At 49.1% G+C, this 17,646-nt stretch overlaps 3 protein-coding genes and 2 non-coding genes across 5 annotated transcripts; all 5 read right to left on the bottom strand.

The window, feature by feature from the left end:
- Nucleotides 1-363: 363 nt before the first annotated feature.
- LOC100834184 (MAP7 domain-containing protein 1-like) lies at nucleotides 364-1,566 on the bottom strand. The gene has a single exon (XM_010232677.3). The coding sequence runs from the start codon at nucleotides 1,478-1,480 to the stop codon at nucleotides 665-667; it is 816 nt and encodes a 271-aa protein (XP_010230979.1). The 5' UTR covers nucleotides 1,481-1,566; the 3' UTR covers nucleotides 364-664.
- A 3,657-nt stretch (nucleotides 1,567-5,223) lies between these two features.
- TRNAR-CCU lies at nucleotides 5,224-5,296 on the bottom strand. Its single transcript has one exon. It is a non-coding gene; the product is annotated as a tRNA-Arg (tRNA).
- Nucleotides 5,297-7,771: 2,475 nt separating this feature from the next.
- LOC100833873 (putative pentatricopeptide repeat-containing protein At3g47840) lies at nucleotides 7,772-9,519 on the bottom strand. The gene is made up of 2 exons (XM_024458743.1): nucleotides 9,118-9,519; nucleotides 7,772-8,794 (listed from the first exon to the last, which is right to left on the bottom strand). The coding sequence occupies exons 1-2, from the start codon at nucleotides 9,517-9,519 to the stop codon at nucleotides 7,772-7,774; spliced, it is 1,425 nt and encodes a 474-aa protein (XP_024314511.1).
- A 985-nt stretch (nucleotides 9,520-10,504) lies between these two features.
- Nucleotides 10,505-14,388, bottom strand: LOC100833255. Its single transcript, XR_002964144.1, has 2 exons — nucleotides 13,589-14,388; nucleotides 10,505-12,667 (listed from the first exon to the last, which is right to left on the bottom strand). It is a non-coding gene; the product is annotated as an uncharacterized LOC100833255 (transcript).
- Nucleotides 14,389-14,842: 454 nt separating this feature from the next.
- Nucleotides 14,843-17,568, bottom strand: LOC100832943 (putative pentatricopeptide repeat-containing protein At3g47840). Its single transcript, XM_003565795.4, has 2 exons — nucleotides 15,243-17,568; nucleotides 14,843-15,145 (listed from the first exon to the last, which is right to left on the bottom strand). The coding sequence occupies exon 1, from the start codon at nucleotides 17,490-17,492 to the stop codon at nucleotides 15,306-15,308; it is 2,187 nt and encodes a 728-aa protein (XP_003565843.1). The 5' UTR covers nucleotides 17,493-17,568; the 3' UTR covers nucleotides 14,843-15,145; nucleotides 15,243-15,305.
- Between the last annotated feature and the right edge of the window lie 78 nt (nucleotides 17,569-17,646).

The following is a 17,646-nucleotide window of genomic DNA, read 5'->3' as shown; positions in this document are numbered from 1 at the left end:
TGTCCAAGATGAACTTTCTGCACGGCCATTTGTACTACTACTGCTGCTGCCTCTGCATGCACGTTCCTGTTAATTGGCGTGTTGCTGTCAATAGAACAACCCAACACGCAGTGATAGTTTGTTTACTCTCATGTCGTTCTTGTGCTCATGATGCAGTAATAATATCGTGGTGAGTGAGAGGCAATGATAAAATAATCCATTATTAGGGCAGGGTTCGAGTTTATCTTTATTCCTGGCATCTGATTCTGGTGGATGGAGAAATTTTGTTTGTTTATCCTGTCCCGTGACTTGGAATTGATTTTTCGGGACATCCAAATCAATTGCTCGACGATGTCTTCTTGCTGTCGAAAAAGACTCGTCGAATATAGCACTGTCGTGGTTTTGAATTGAACCATGGGATGCAGAGAAGACAGAGGAATGGTGTTTCGTTCGCTACAGTAGATTCAGTATAAGCATCACGAGCGATCCAGTCCGTCGGGTTACAACGATCCAACGGCTGGAATAGAACCACGAGCTTAGCTCTCGTCAAAAAAAGGAAGAAGAGGAAAGAAGAAGCTTAATTAGCTAGGCAACGAGAACTTGTTCCTTAATCCCTTTATGTACTTTGCACATAGTAGTTTTTTTTTCTTTTCTTCTTCCCGCAGGACGCATCATCGGCTTATCATTACTCGACGACAACAAGAGCGGTGTCTCGGCGGCCGGCGGCGCCGGGGAAGACGACGGCCATGGACGACTCCTCCTCGCGGTGGAACCGCGTCTGCCTGGCGATGAACGCCTCAACCGTCCGCCGGAACTCGTCCGCGTCCTCCTTCCCCCACCCACGCCCGTCCGCGCCCACGACGTCCCGCGCAGTGGCCGACGACCGCCGCCGTGGCCGCCGCCCGTTGTCCGACTCCGAGCGCCGCATCATCGCCGCCGGCATCATCGTCATCATCGTCTCCGGCGACGACGCGCGGCCCATCTTCTCCGACCTGCTCCGCCTCGGCGCGCGCGCCTTGCCGTTGTTCCCCACGACGCGCCGCGCGTCCGCCTCCGGCGAAGAAACCGCGGCCGGCGGCTTCGCGACCTCCTCCTCCTCGAACACCGTCTCCATGGCCGCCTTCGCCGCGGGGGCAGCGGGGGCCATCGGGACCACGGGGACCACGGGCTCCGCCGCAATCGGCGCCGGCGCTGGGAACGAAGGGAAGCTGGCGGCGGCCGTGGGGATCTGGCTGCTGGAGGAGGATGAGGAGGAGAAGGACGGATCCTGGGCCTGGCGCTTGGAGAGGGCAAGGAGGAGGAGGACGATGGCGTTGCCGAGGACGAAGACGAAGCGCGGTGAGAAGAGGAGAGACCCGGCGGCGCGGGCGGCGGCGGCGGCGGCGGAGGGCGCGCGGGTGGAGGACCAGGAGAGGAGCACGGCCAGGGCCAGGAGCTCCCCCACCCGAAGCATCCGGAAGAGGAGGCGAAGGCGCAGCGCTGCTCCCGCCGGCGCGGCCATGGCTCGTGGGCTTTGGGTTTTTGGAATCTCGGAAGGAGGAAGGAAGGTGGAGAGTGTTTGCGAGAGAGCACTTGGCAGAGGCGAGGCGGAGGACGGGTTTATATAGCCAATTCTCGGTGCGCTTTTTTTTCTTAGATGTGGCCTTTTGTGTTTTATTAGATGCTCATAGTAGTAACATATTCGTACAATACTTTTCTCCTCCTAGTCTTATAGATAATGGATAGTGGATGGATTTGTGTATGAAATTATGGTATGGGCATACTGATTTTTATTTTTGAAGATGGTCATGCATATTTTTCTAGTTGCTAGGAGAATTTTCTCCTTTTTTTTGTTTTTTTTGTTTGGTTATGGAAATGTATAACAAAGCTTTGTACCACCCACCAGTCATGATGAAATGGAGCTAGCTATAGGTGGTTAGTACTACTATCGGATGATATAGATTGGTGGTTTCAATACTCAACAAAACATTTAGAAAACCCACTTCATTCTCACAGAACTCCTAGCTTTTTCCTTGCTCGCCCACTCCTGCAGTGTGTATTTTACTTCGAACTAAGCCAAAGCTTGGATTCAAATCAAAACAGATAACACAACAAACAAACGAACAAAAACACCAGGAGCAAGTAGGGCAGGGAGCTTTGTGGATGGATTCACGAGGCGGCGTCGAACGGCGCCCGAGAGCTGCATGCCATTGGCTTGGCTTGGCATGGCATGCATGGAGATTCGTGTTGCGGGGCCGACGATGCCGACCTCGATCAGTTCAAAACTACTATTTGGGACAGCTGCATTTGGATCATGGACGTGTGCTACTGTAGTGTAGTGCACGGTGGTCTCTCGGTCGTCTACTCATCTGGACTCGTTGCAAATGCGCCCAGCCGGGGCTGAGAAAACGACCCGAGGCCTTTTGTTTTCATGGACTCTTTCTTGTCCGGTTAAGTTGGCATTATTTCCAATTTAGTCACTAGTCAAGCTTTTAAATGAAGCATTGGGTCTTGGTCCAAGCGATCGGGAGAAAACATACTCCACTTTGATCTTCACTTTATCGTTTTCTAACCTCTTTCTCCTCCTCCGCCGTCCGTCACCCCGTGGCACATCTTTTTTTTTACGTGCTTTAATTTCCCTTTACCCACTAGTGAAGCATGACGCTTACAGCTTGTTTGCCACCCATCATTTGAAACTAAAATTGTGAAATTTATTTTGAATTCTAGAAACTAACTTGTTTTGGTTGGCACGAAATTGACTACATGAATTCAATTTTGAATTTCATAGAATCACAATACCACTAAGCTCAATTCCTCTTTACAAGCCATCATTTCTCTGTAATTGTCTCTAACTCTACAAATCTATCCGGTAAACAAACATGATTTTTGAATCCGAAATTCAAATTCAACCAAATGAAACCATACCAAAAATTAGATTTCATTTCATTTGGACCAAATGAAATGAAATGAGGGGTGCCAAACGAGCTGTTAGTGCAATTGGCGTCATTTTCTCCCCCGCCCCGGCCGTGGGGCCTTCAAGTGACGGTTCGCGTGGCAACGGTTTAAGTTGGAGTTAAAATCGGGAGAAATGCATGGTAATTAACTCGTGATTATATTGGACGGACACCAGACAATCCAGGGGGATGCATGCAGGGGATCAGTGGCATGCATGGCCCTGAGCATCAAGCCATCAACACGCACGCACGTATATATGCCACTCTTATTATAAGGAACCCTGATCAGGCCGACCGGGATGCGTCCATGTTGTCCCCTGCAGGCTCGATCGGCGGCGTCAGTCATCCATCGACCCGGCCAACACGGGTTAATTTTTTTAACTTTCCAGGCGCCACGGCCGGACCAGGAACCGGAGCCTGCAGCCAGCCAGAGCCAGACCCAGATTCCCCCCGACCAATGTCGATTTGTGCTCCCCGGAGCTCATTTCGCGGTCGTGTCTACGCAGCCCAAGAGCCAAAGCGCGCGGTGCAATGGCCGGGTCCCTGACCGACTTGTCTGTTATCTATCCAAACTTTTGCACGGACGGGCCAGGGCCAGTGGCACACGGCCGGTCACTTTTACTTGCTTTCTTCCCGGCGCCGCGCGGCGAGAAGATAGATGCATGCATGGCCGTGGCCGGACGATCGACGGGATGCATGCCGGGACGGGACGAGACGACGACGGATCGAGCTGCCGCACACGTGTACACATGCATGGCGCCTTTAATCGCGTATATACGCTCTAGCGCCTTTGATCGAGTACAACAGCTAGTATCTGCACGACTCATCGTCGTTGTAGCTAGACTATTATAGCTATATAGAGTGCCAACGTGTAGCCACGGCCGCGCGCGCGAGGTTTTCCCTTAATAGCAAACTCGAAGCCGAAGCAATAATTCAATTAATCATCACCCTCTTAGTCTTAGCTACTCCAGCTTGGTAGAGCAGCTAGAGTGGCACTAAACTAAGCTGGAGTAAAATCACATCCATCCATCAGACAATAATCACCAAATCGATCGAAAAGAAGACACTCAACTCATCAATAACAAACGCCTCGATCATCTCACACATGCATTGGCACGCACATGCCTGTCATTACCATCCGCACGAAAAAGAAAACCATCATTTTCCTTTTCAGCGCCACAACAAAAAGCACACGGCCCGGCCGGTCGAACAATTTTGATTGTGCCTAAAGGCTAAAAGCAAAGGGCAGTAGTACAAGTGTGGCTTACAAAGCTAGTTCGCATAGGGGAGCTGTTAATTTATGCGCCCGGGGGTCGTCTTCATATACTACCTCACCCATGTGCTTGCATTATATTGCCGGTTTGTGGGGATCAATCGATCGATCCACGATAACTAATATACACACCCAGTTTATTAATCAGATGTGCAAAGTACTCAGCCGGTAATTAACTTTAATTTAGGCGCTCCTCTCTCACTCACTCACTCGCAAACGCACTAGCTCTACACTCTACATATGTTAACAAAAAGAAGGGGGATTGATTTGGTGGGTGGGGGGACAACAACACATGCGTGGTGGCGCCGCGCTTCGCCGTTCACCGCAGCCACACGGCCACACGGCAGCCCTGCAATATTCAGTTTGGTGTCCATCATAAACTTTAAACTATATAGACTATCGTCTCTATATATGGGGCCGTCTGGTGATTGGCTCGTGGCGCCAACCGTGGCCCGGTAGACATCTTTTCGTCAAGCCACAGTTTTGTGGACTTTGACCTTTTGCAAGGAGAAGAGAGCTCTTGGTCACGCACGTAGTTCAAATTTTAAGTACCCCCAAAAAAGTGACTTTGCAGTTAATGATTGACTTGACTAATGTTGCGATTTCGTTTTGGGGCATGCTATATGCTATACTAGATGATTAGTAGTCGTACATGTTTGACAAGATGACTAATGAGGGCCGGGGATCGATATGATACATATGTAGAGTATAGCTATGAGATGTGTCAAGCTTTTGATCGAGGAGCATCTCCTGTGGATATATATGCATGCTCCAATTGAGTTTCAGATTCTTATCAGGTAGTACCTACGTCTCGTTTAATTGGGTTGGGGTTAGAAAAAGGCAGTGTAAGTTTTGCTCAACATTTCACAGTTTTGACGTTGTATGACTATTGGTCTCATTAATAAAATGGGCCGGGAAAATCCCTATTTTTCTAAAAAAACAAAAAAGCAGAAAAAGTACGGAGTAATTAAAAGTAAATCGAGAGGATTATTACTAAAAAAAGAGTTAATTGTGAACAACAAAATTAGAAATGGAGGACGCGCCAGGTAGGGGTCGAACCTACGACTTTCTGCTTAGGAAACAGACGCTCTATCCACTGAGCTACAGGCGCTTTGCAATGCAATTTCGAAAATAATAGTATCCAAATCCAACCCATTTGTTTCTATTAATTTCACCACCTTTCTGGAGTTCTAGGAGATGCAAATGGTGGAAAACATACAGATAAATGTACTTTAAGAACATTCCACATCTTCCTTTTAAGCACAGCAATTGATTCCCCTTAGCTTAGCTTCCGTCTAAGCTACAGGCTAGTACGTGGTGCCCCATTAACATGTACACTTGCAACTCAAATCGAATTATTGTTATCTGCCCAACAAATTCAACCACGAAACCGTGTTAAGAAACGGATATGTACCAGGCAGCGAATCGAATCGAATCGAACCCGATGCTTGCAACTAAAAGCATTCCATCGACCCGCTAATTCTTTCCACCTCGCTCTCTTATTTGCTGCGCTTTACTGAACCACTTGCACGGTTGCACCTCCCCCCAAAGGCCCAAAGCACCTTTCCAAATAATACATACCAGATCTTATCACCCTAATTCCTGAAATTCCTTCTTTCTCTGTTCTTGAGAATTCTTCGTCCAGGATTCGTGATCCCCGGCTGCTTTCATTTGCGTGTTCGATCCCGGTTGCAGAAGAGTGTGGCGTGTGATTAAGACCCTGTTTGGAACGCAGGAATTTTTTCCGATTCGTGTAGTAGATGAACTGATTCCTGTAAAAAATTTAGGTGACAAGCATATCACAGACGGTTCGATTATTAGGTACTGGAGTAATTCAGAGAGAGACAGAGCTTTATGCTTCGTTTATTCGAGCTGCCTTTTTTTTCCTTTAGGGATGTTCATCCTGGTGTCAACACGTCACTAGTACGGCCTTATCAGTAGCATTGTAGCTTAGGACTATAATCTACTCCTACAGACTTGTCCTGGTAGCAGAAGAAATCGAAAGGCGTTTTTTCTCTCTCTAGAAGGTAGGAAGGTTTTAGGGGGAGGAGAGCTATTTACTACTAAACCTTTGCTTTAGTCTTGATCATCCATTTGATTAATCAGTGATTTTCTTTGTACACAAGTAGTGCATCTTGGAGGAGTTGATCCATCACCACCTCCCCTAACACACATCATTACGGAGATTAGGGTGATGATGATGGTTTCTGGCTCTTTTTAGACATGGCCAAGACACATTTTCCCCCCAGGTAGGGCCCTGCTGGTTTGGTGCCTCGAAGTCATAACCGGATAAAGCTACGGCGAGAGAGAGCAAATGGGCTAGCCAGCCATGGAGAAAATGGGCAGCATGATGATGACTGAGTTGGTTAAAGCCTAAGCTCCATCACCAAAGGAGCATCATTGCTTCAACCTCCTCACTGTCACAGGTAATGTTTGTTTATTTGTATCAGCAGGATTTGTGCTGAGATCCTACCTAGTCAGGGCTTTTCCATGGACATGGTTAATGGCTAAATGTTAGCTTGTCCAAGTCATGGGACCTCACCTGCTTCCAGCAAGCTGAAAAGAGACAGTGATCAGATCTGAAATGAGACTTCAATTGCACTTTGATCATCGAGATCGATTCACATCCGGCTCCATTCGATGATTTAGCAATCATTGATGTGCGCTTGGACACATGGTCTCGAAGCATCTCCATGATGAAACAAGTGCACAGAATCATCACCAGGCAATTGCCCAGTTGTTCCAAAAGGCAGTAAGTATTCAGTGCAGACAAAACAAAAAGGTCAAAAGTATGCACATAGACTTGATTCACCATTACATTCTGGCTGTAGTCAAGAATGAGAATATCCTACAGGTAGTAGGTGGAAGACTAAGGTGATAATAACTCTATTATGGTACAAAAAATAACATAACCAGACTTTACAAGAATCATCACCAATCTATTGACATCTCGGTCAAGAATCGAGATTCTAGCAAATTAGCACGATATAAAAATCGATGCAACTTTAGATGCCACCAATATGAAATGCACTGTTGATTTCTCTACTGAGATCCAGTTCCCTTCAAAAGAAGGGCCAGGGCACTAGGGCAGCGCTTCTTTCTTCAGGAAAAAAAGCATCACACTGCCCGTCACATTCACATTTGCTGTGAGACAGTGCAAACTTGCATTAGCTGATAGAGCAATGAATGATCTTTGGTGAAATCTGATGAAGATATCAACTTCACAGAATTTAGCCTTCAGGATATGCAAACTGCCTTGGGTGATTTGATTGGATTGATGTTCATTGCTCTTGTATGTGGTAAACACGTATCTGCTACTTTTGGCACCTACCTGAAGGCTGAAGCTTTAAAGAGAAAACTTGTGCCTCATACAGTTTCGCCTCGCAGCAATGAGCATCTTATCAAGAGCTGTACCCAGATCAAAGCTGCACTAGTGTACTGAAGAACTATTAAACTAGTACTTGAGCACAGCAGCAGAACTATTAAGCCGCATCAGTGCTCATCCTGCCAAGGAAAATAATTTTCTCCTTTAAAGCCAATGCTTCTTTACTCGGTTAACTGATAACCATCATCACTACCTCAGATTCTAAATTCGTCTGATCAGGTACATAGCGGGCCATTCCAACTGCCCTATCCTCCTCCCCCCCCCAACTGTGATTGATGACCACCCTACTCCTTTCACAACCCCTTTCTGCTTCATCATATGCCTTTCTTGCTGCCTCACACCATTGTCCCTTGCTGGAGTATAGATTTGCCATTGCCACATGTGCTCCTGCACCCCATGGCTCTGCCTCCATTGCCCTCTCTGCAGCTTTCTTTCCGGTCTCCTCTTCCCCTCGAGCTGCACACGCCCTAAGCAAAGATGTCCAAACAACACCATCTCTTTCATCCTTCCAATCAACTCTTCAGCCTCGTTTATTCTACCAGCTCTGCCCAACAAATCCACGACACAGCCATAGAGCTCCTTTGCAGGCTCCAGTCCATAAATTTTGCTCATTGCACTGAGATATCTCAATCCAAGCTCGACTTCCCCAGCATGACAGCAAGCACTGAGCACGGCAATGAACGCAACATGGTCCGGCTTTAGCCCAACAAGACACATTTCTTCAAACAGTTCAAGTGCCCTTTTGCTCTGGCCATGCTCGGCATGCCCAACGATCATTGCAGTCCATGAGACCACATCATCTTTTGTGCGATTGGAAAAAACAACATCAGCATCTGACATGCTGCCACTCTTGCCATACATGTCAACAAGAGCACTCCTGATCATTGCATGGTGTTCAAGTCCAGCTGCCATAACAAGCGCATGTAGTTGGCGTCCAGCATCCAATGTTGCAGCAGTTGCGCACACACTCAGGAGACTGGCAAGAGTAAACTCATTTGGACGAGGACAATGATGCCGTCGCATTTCAGTAAACAGGGCGAAAGCCTCTCCAGCAAGCCCTTCCTGCGCATACCCTGATATAATTGCACTCCAGGAGACCACATCCTTGGCAGCACTTTCCTGAAACACGGCATCGGCTGCTGAGAGACGACCAGCGACGTGTGCATAGAGTGTGACAAGAGAATTGGCCACCGAGCGGGCATTTGCAAACCCTCTCTGTGCAACCTGCCCATGCAACTGCTCCCCAAGACAGACACATGAAGTATCCGCACACGCAGCGATGACTGCAGCGTATGTGTATTCATTGGGTGATGCCGCATTCGCCGCCTCGTTACGAACCATGGCGACAAACGCCTCGATGGCCTCCTTCGCACGACCCGTCTGGACGTAGGAAGATATCACAGTGGTCCACGCGGCGACGTCGCGCGACCCCATGCGGCCGACGGCAGCGCGCGCCCAGCGTGGCGAGCGTGTTGGCGACGTAGGGCGTGGCGTCGAGGCCGAGCTTGGCGCAGAGCGCGTGCCCCTCGCCCGGCGTCAGCGCACGCGTTGAGCGCGGCCGCGTAGGCGTGCGAGTCGCAGGCCACGCCGGCGGAGGCGCGCATCTCGGCGAAGGCGCGGAGCGCGTCGCGGCGGCGGCCGGCACGGGACAGCGCGGCGACGAGCGTGGTCCAGGAGACGACGTTCCTGCGCGCCGACGGCATTTCGTCGAACACCCTGAGCGCGAGCTCGAGGCGGCCTGCCATGGCGTAGGCGTCGGCGAGCGCCGTGGCGACGAAGACGGAGGAGAGCGCCGAGGACCTGACGGCGAAGGCGTGCAGGGACGCCGCGTGGGGGAGGAGGAGCCCCGGGTCGGAGGCGGAGGCCTTGAAGACGAGGCTGAGGACGAAAGGGTCGGCGGCGTCCAGCGGCGGCGAGGAGGTGCGCCGGAGGCGGGCGAAGAGCGCCATCGCGCCGGCGAAGTCCCCCGCCGCGGCATGGCCCGCGAGGAGCGCGGAGTAGGAGGCCTCGTCGCGGTGCGGCGCCCCGTCTTGACCAGCCGCTTCAGCCGGGCGTTGAGGTCTTGCAGCAGCAGGGGGAATGGCGGCGGGTCGGGCTGGGCTGAACGGCGTTGGTCCAGATGGAGCGGCGGCCGCGGAGACGGATGGGTTTTAGGCGGGGAGAGAAGCGCGCCACCATTTGGCTTCGTATTGGGGAGAGCCAGTAGCTTCGACTCGCTTTGAAGCGACACGTTTTGGAGATAACAGTTCTATGTTATCTTTCCCTTTCTCTTTCTTTTTTCCAAATTGAATTCTTCTCTGTTCTATTCCATGGGATGAAATCTGTTGGAAGTGCTGGACAATTCGTCGTATAATAATCAACTTTACACTAAAATCACGATAAGTGTTTAAAAACGGAGAGAGTAGTTGTGTTTTTAAAAACGACAAAGAAGAAGAAGCAGAAACAGCTCAAGATCATATTTCAATCAAGTGATGTAAAAAAGGGACGAAGTATGCACTATCTTTGCAAGAGTAGTGGTCATCAAAATTTGATCAAATCATTGCTTCAGTACATAGTCTTGTAAAAAGTGACGGAAAGTAGTCAAGTCATTTCAGCTGAAACTTACGGATCCAACAAAGCTTCACTAGAATAGATCCCCTGAGCATACCACCACTATCAGCTTAACGCAGCACCACCACCACTTGCTTCTCATCAGCAGACATAAGTACTTCCGTTTCATGATTCTTGTCTCAGATTTGTCTAAAAATGAATGTATCTATTACTTAAAAAATGTCTAGATACATGTAATATTTCGACAAGATTTTTAAACACTATAGATAGGGTGTGGTCATATCTCAGATGCCTGATTTTTAAGAAAAATGTTTAGATCTTAGTTGAGGCATCACAATCGTTGTATTAAGTTCCAGCAACCAAACACGTCGATCTATCTCTAACTAAAAAACAAACAACTTCTTAATATGAAAACCGTATTAAAAAAGCGTAACAACATAGAATCAAGGACATTAGGTACAATCAAATATGGCTAGAAGTGACTGAAACAAGGATTTGGCTCTATACTCCATAATTATCATCAGTGTGGACGTGGTAGTCAATTTGGTAGAAAAGTTCCAGCATAAGCCACACGATGGTTGTCAACTCGCTGCCACTGCTGAGCTTCTTTGCATGTGACTCCCTGCTGCATTTGTTCCCTGCATAGACGAGCATGTCCGCCCACACTTCAAGCAACAGTTTCAACGACTCACTAGGACCATGGTCCTTCTGATATACCAGCAGTTGTTCGGCAACTGAAGCTGAATAGGTGAGTCGAACAGTCTCACAGATGAACTCTTGACCCTTATGCCTATGGTATAACTTTTCGGCAAGCATCTTACTGTCGTTGGCCCTGGAATTATAGCCAGCTGGGTCATCGTGGTAGTGGAACGAACTCCTGAGCAACGCACAAATACTTCTTGGGCGATGGCTCACGTCCTTCGTGAGAGCGTCACAGATCCGTTCGTACAACTCGCTTTGGTGGATGCCTGGCAGCATGTAGGGGCGTTCTACAAGAAGGAACATCATGTAATTTGACAGCGCCTTGATCTCCTTCACAAGATGATCCCCGTCGGGGCTGGCACTCTCGCACTCGGCCAGGAAAAATTCCGTGGCGATGTGTAATATGATGACGCCCTCCTGAAACTCCTCGCCAAGGATACCTTTGAATTTCTCTTCCAGGTTATGACGTGACAGTGCTGTCATGGCCCAGGGACGTACGACCATTCCCAGTGTGTTTAATCCCCCGGCCTTCATGTTCAGCCGCTGAGCGTGTTGACCGATACACACTTTGATGGAGACATGGTCCGATAAATTAACGGTCCCGGAGAAATGCTTCCTGTTCCAGAACTCTTCGAGTCCCACCAGCCCGGCCAGCGTGCCGAGCAGAGGACGGCCGGTGAGGAGAGTGTCAGGGCGAGTGCAAAAGTGCAGCATGTTGTACTGTCCCATGTTGCCAGACCACCTCCTTGCTTGGTACCTGCTTCGTCCACAAGTGACAAGACGGCTGAGAGAAACTACCTGATTCCGAAGCAAGTGCCATGAGAATCTTGTGGAAGTCAGGTATGCAAACATCCATGAGGACCCCAGCGTGTTCAGCAGGGAAATCGACTCCATGGACAAGGCAGCGACAAACAAAACGTATGTGACAGCAGTGTCAAATAGTCCTCCGTGTCAGTCTGCTTCTCCACTGGACTGGTACAGCAGCAGTGATGCTAAAATGGCGAGTGGCGACAAGACACGGATGGAGTAACCGTGCCACGTGTGAATCACAGCCGCCTTGGTGTACAAGATCTCATACATGATGGAGAGTTGCATCTCTGCAAGTGTCCAATACTCGACGTAGAACATCATTTTTGTCATGTGTCGGTCTTTTTTTTCCCTTTCTGAAGAACCAACTATCGCACGCTTGCAAACGTCGATCAACGAGTGAGCTCGTCGCAGATGGGATTCCTCGTCCAACCTGTCCAAACCATTTACCTTCTTCAACACTATGTCTTGTGGGTGAACATGACGATGCATAGGAGTAGATTTGTACTTTTTTACCGAGTCGCGGATGCTGCCGAGGTTGCCTTTCTGCAGTGCCCACCACCTTTCTCCGTACTTAGCAGCACCCACAGCAAACATCAGACAGGAGGCAAGCAGAACGAAATTCCCGCTATCATCTCCATTCGCGTAAAGGAAATACGCTCCTACGATGACCCGGGTCAAAACTATTGGCAGGCTGCGAAGTGAGAGTTGTTTGTCTTGCAATGCGTAGGCTACAATGTTGTCTGGACCGCCAAGGTGCAGCAAGAGGAATGGTGCCCATAGCGTGGCAAGTGAGTGGTTACTATTGCTAATGAACCACAATCGGGTCATGGTAAATGCGGAAACGGAATCGGCGGAATTGTATGCCAGCCAGAGGAGTGCCCCCCGCAACCCGCCGCCGGAGTTATCAATCCGACGTACCCCGGCGCAGAGGAAGAGGGTGATTTGAAGCACAAGGCTAACGAGCAGCAGAAACTGCACTGGCAAGAGTTTTTCGATCTGCAGCCGCCCTCCAGCCATCGATCCTGCTTGCAGTGCCTACGATACGATGATTCAATTAAGCTCAGGCCTCGTTCTGTACTCCATCCGTTTCATAATTCTTGTCTCAATTTTTTTCAAAAATGGATGTATCCATTCCTAAAATGCCTAAATACATGTAATATTTCGACAAGAATTATGAAACGGATGGAGTACGATTTTGTAGCATTACTACCCTAATTCTTCCCGAAACAATTAACACTAAGGATGTATGAGTAAAAGAACAAAATTACATAAGTGATAGACATAAGATTTTGGTGCGACAAATTAGTTTATGCAATATGGTCAATTCAGAAAGAAGTTGAGTCCTCCCAGAAATAAAATAGAACATGCATATTTTCTCCTATTTTGTACTCCGTCCTTTCCTAAAATTAGGATGTATTTTGTTTCTTTTAACCAAACCTTTGACCAAGAAACAGTCTTATTAATATATATTTTATGTGAAATAAAATTAATATCATTGCATTCGTATTCAAAAGTATTTGTTTATGGTTATGATTTGGATCACATAAATCACATGTAACTCTTGACTAAAGACTCGGTCAAAGAAAATAAAATACATAATTTTCCCCCCGAAAAGGAGGTTGACACCCCGCCCCCCTCTCCCCTTCTGCATCAAAATGATGCACACAATCAAATACACCATAATTTAAGGAACTGAGGGAGTATCACACTTAGAGATTCTTTTTTGTTACATGCAGGTTGAGATTTTCTTTGAGAACATTGCCTGAATGGTGGCTTCTACTCATTTATAAGATAGAAAGGTAAAATGAAGTTTCAGTAGCCATTACAATCGAAGTTTCGAAACTGCTTAATTGAAGAGGCATACGCCTCACAAAGTGTATACAACCAACCTTAAAAACAAACAGTATGCATACAAGACTACTACCGCTGAACACATAAATGACTGCACATACATACCGGACAGCTTGCCGTGAGCGCAGACCCAAAATGTCTCCGATCTGAAAGATGTGGGGTCGGGGGTCTGGATCTGGAGAAGATGGTCGTTGCTATATAGTGTACGAAGACTTAAGGAAGTTCTCTGTACAAAAGTCGGGGCGTACTTATGCCAATATAATATGGTTCGTCTTCATCAATTATTGGCAGTGCCCATCTTAGGTCACAATTTTTGTCCTACATAATGGCAGGATGTTCGGTGGAGGATTTTGTCCATCCAATTGGCATGTAGTGTACGAAGTAGGTTGGAGTCTGGAGGGACGGCATCATGCACAGTAGGGGGCTGGCTGTGGGCCCTGTGGCCCGGTGGCATCATACACTCAAATAGGCTACCAAGAAATACTGACTTCTTGCATATCAAATAACAGCATCCAGAACTGCTATCAAGGAACTAGAAACTATATGATATTACAGTAGACAGGCAATTATTCATGATGGGAACTGGATGATATTTGCCTGTCAGATTCAAACAACGTGCCAGTCTGGGAGCATCACATGGTTGTTTCTAAATGGATAATGTATGTGTTTCTCGGAAGCATCTTTCAGGTTCTGAGTGCTTATTGCTCAGCAAAAAAGAATGGCCCACTGTGCCCATTTCAATCAACCCTGTGCATCAAATAAATTATGCCAAAATCTTAACAGATCATGATTAGTGAATTCTCTGTGTAATACTCCTGGTGCTCTTAGGCAACTAACATCTGAAGATTCATAATTTCTTGATGACTCTCTAACATATATAAAACCAATGTCGAACAACATAATTTTGAGCCTTTTTTCCTAGTTCAGTGTTTTGTTGGGAAAACATATTACATCAAGAAATAGTAAATGAAGATACAAGAAAGAAATATTCCCATGCTGCCAAGGCAAACTGCTCAATATGCAAAAATTGACATAAGATCTGAAGCAAACCTCATAACATAAATCCTAACAAAGTCTGTATTATGTGTTACGGGCAAATACAAGCTACATGGGGAACTAAAATGTGGAAGGCCAAGAAAGCTGATGAGGCCATTTTATAGAAAGATAGTGGTATGAGTTTTTCTCCTATCATTTCACCGCGACTCGAAGAATGTCCAGATGGACCCAGTGGATCAACAATTCGTTGGAAGCAGCATTTGTTTTAGCAATTGTCATATATCCAGTGGATCAGCGATGTCAAGAACCAGTATCACCCAAGAAACAAATATATGCATTGTTGTATCAGTCTAGCTAGCCTACTGAGCAAATTTAACTAGTATTAGTTGCCATCGAGAAGCTAATTTCCATAATCACAACAATAAGGTTGCCAATCAATGGAGAAGCTAAATTTGATAGATACTGTACAATGTTGCGTATTCAGTGTGTGAATGAGCAGCAGAGCAGGTAACGTCACACACACTAAGATTGGATTGATGTTCATCGCTCTGGTATGTGATAAACGCATGCCAGCTACTTTTGGCACGTACCTGCAGGCTGAAGCTTTGACGAGAAAACTAGTGCCTCACAAAGATTTGTTGCTGGCAATCCGCATCTTATCAAGAGCTGTACCCAGACCAAAGTTGCATTAGTGTACTCAAGACTATTAAATCAGTAGTACTTCAACACAACAGCAGAAATATTAAGCCGCATTAGTGCTCACCCTGCCAAGGAGGACTTCAGTGATTTTCTCCTTTGAAACCAATGCTGCTTCTGAAATTACCAGTTAACTGTTAACCAGCAGCTCTACCTCAGATGCTAAATTCATCTGAGCAGGTACATAGCGGGCCATTCCAACTCCATAGTAAATCAACTCAAGCATCTCATAGATCACATTGTCTTGGGGATGCGTGCGGTCACCTGCAACAAACACCCCGACTGCCCTGTCCTCCCCCCCAACTGTGATTGATGACCACCCTACTCCTTTCACAACCCCTTTCTGCTTCATCATATGCCTTTCTTGCGCTGCCTCACACCATTGTCCCTTGCTGGCGTATAGATTTGCCATTGCCACATGTGCTCCTGCACCCCACGGCTCTGCCTCCATTGCCCTCGCTGCAGCTTTCTTTCCGGTTTCCTCTTCCCCTCGAGCTGCACACGCCCTAAGCAAAGATGTCCAAACAACTCCATCTCTTTCATTAGCTGCCATCCTTCCAATCAACTCTTCAGCCTCGTTTATTCTACCAGCTCTGCCCAACAAATCCACGACACAGCCGTAGTGCTCCTTTGCAGGCTCCAGTCCATAGATTTTGCTCATTGCACTGAGGTATCTCAATCCAAGCTCGACTTCCCCAGCATGACAGCAAGCACTGAGCACGCCAATGAACGCAACATGGTCCGGCTTTAGCCCAACAAGACACATTTCTTCAAACAGTTCAAGTGCCCTTTTGCTCTGGCCATGCTCGGCATGCCCAACGATCATTGCAGTCCATGAGACCACATCATCTTTTGTGCGATTGGAGAAAACAACATCAGCATCTGACATGCTGCCACTCTTGCCATACATGTCAACTAGAGCACTCCTGATCATTGCATGGTGTTCAAGTCCAGCTGCCATAACAAGCGCATGTAGTTGGCGTCCAGCATCCAATGTTGCAGCAGTTGCACACACACTCAGGAGACTGGCAAGAGTAAACTCATTTGGACGAGGACAATGATGCCGTCGCATTTCAGTAAACAGGGCGAAAGCCTCTCCAGCGAGCCCTTCCTGCGCATACCCTGATATAATTGCACTCCAGGAGACCACATCCTTGGCAGCACTTTCCTGAAACACGGCATCGGCTGCCGAGAGACGACCAGCGACGCGTGCATAGAGTGTGACAAGAGAATTGGCCACCGAGCGGGCACTTGCAAACCCTCTCTGTGCAACCTGCCCATGCAACTGCTCCCCAAGACAGACACATGAAGTATCCGCACACGCAGCGATGACTGCAGCGTAGGTGTATTCATTGGGTGATGCCGCATTCACCGCCTCGTTACGAACCATGGCGACAAACGCCTCGATGGCCTCCTTCGCACGACCCGTCTGGACGTAGGAAGATATCACAGTGGTCCACGCGGCGACGTCACGCGACCCCATGCGGCCGACGGCAGCGAGCGCGCGGCCGACGTCGCCCCAGCGCGCGTACAGTGTGGCGAGAGTGTTGGCGACGTAGGGCGTGGCGTCGAGGCCGAGCTTGGCGCAGAGCGCGTGCACCTCGCGCCCACGGGACAGCATCCCGGCGTCGGCGCACGCGGTGAGCGCGGCCGCGTAGGCGTGCGAGTCGCAGGCCACGCCGGCGGAGGCGCGCATCTCGGCGAAGGCGCGGAGCGCGTCGTGGCGGCGGCCGGCGCGGGACAGCGCGGCGACGAGCGTGGTCCAGGAGACGACGTTCCTGCGCGCCGCCGGCATTTCGTCGAACACCCTGAGCGCGAGCGCGAGGCGGCCGGCCTTGGCGTAGGCGTCGGCGAGCGCCGTGGCGACGAAGACGGAGGAGAGCGCCGAGGACCTGACGGCGAAGGCGTGGAGGGAGGCCGCGTGGGGGAGGAGGAGCCCCGGGTCGGCGGCGGAGGCCTTGAAGACAAGGCTGAGGACGAAAGGGTCGGCGGCGTCCAGCGGCCGCGAGGAGGAGGAGGTGCGGCGGAGGCGGACGAAGAGCGCCATCGCGCCGGCGAAGTCCCCCGCCGCGGCATGGCCCGCGAGCAGCGCGGAGTAGGAGGCCTCGTCGCGGTGCGGCGCCCCGTCGAAGAGGGAATGCGCGTCCGCGAGCCGGCCCGACTGGACCAGCCGCTTCAGCCGGGCGTTGAGGTCTTGCAGCAGCAGCAGGGGGGATTGCGGCGGGTCGGGGTGGGCAGGAACGGGAACGGCGTCGGTCCAGATGGAGCGGCGGCGGAGACGGATGGGTTTTAGGCGGGGAGAGAAGCGCGCCACCATTTGGCTTCGTATGGGGGAGAGCCACACAGAACAGAATCTCAACGTTGTCTGTTGTCTTTCCTTTTCTACTGTATTTCCATATTGAGTTCTGCTTTGCTTCAGTACAATAGGGTTTTGTAAAAAGGGGCGGAGAGTTGTCAAGTCATTTCAGCTG

The sequence above is a fragment of the Brachypodium distachyon genome, chromosome 2 (assembly GCF_000005505.3).
Source record: "Brachypodium distachyon strain Bd21 chromosome 2, Brachypodium_distachyon_v3.0, whole genome shotgun sequence".
NCBI lineage: Eukaryota > Viridiplantae > Streptophyta > Magnoliopsida > Poales > Poaceae > Brachypodium > Brachypodium distachyon.
Note: the sequence above shows the minus strand (reverse complement) of the source record. Positions and strands in the feature narration are given on the sequence as shown.

Excerpts from the sequence above, each read along its gene's own strand:
- LOC100832943 (XM_003565795.4), bottom strand. The coding sequence starts at position 17,492 with ATGGTGGCGCGCTTCTCTCCCCGCCTAAAACCCATCCGTCTCCGCCGC.
- LOC100833873 (XM_024458743.1), bottom strand. The coding sequence starts at position 9,519 with ATGGCGCTCTTCGCCCGCCTCCGGCGCACCTCCTCGCCGCCGCTGGAC. Across the intron at positions 8,795-9,117 it reads CCTACGCGGCCGCGCTCAAC|GTTGCACAGAGAGGGTTTGC; the intron begins GCGTGCGCTGAC and ends TTGCATGGGCAG.
- LOC100834184 (XM_010232677.3), bottom strand. The coding sequence starts at position 1,480 with ATGGCCGCGCCGGCGGGAGCAGCGCTGCGCCTTCGCCTCCTCTTCCGG.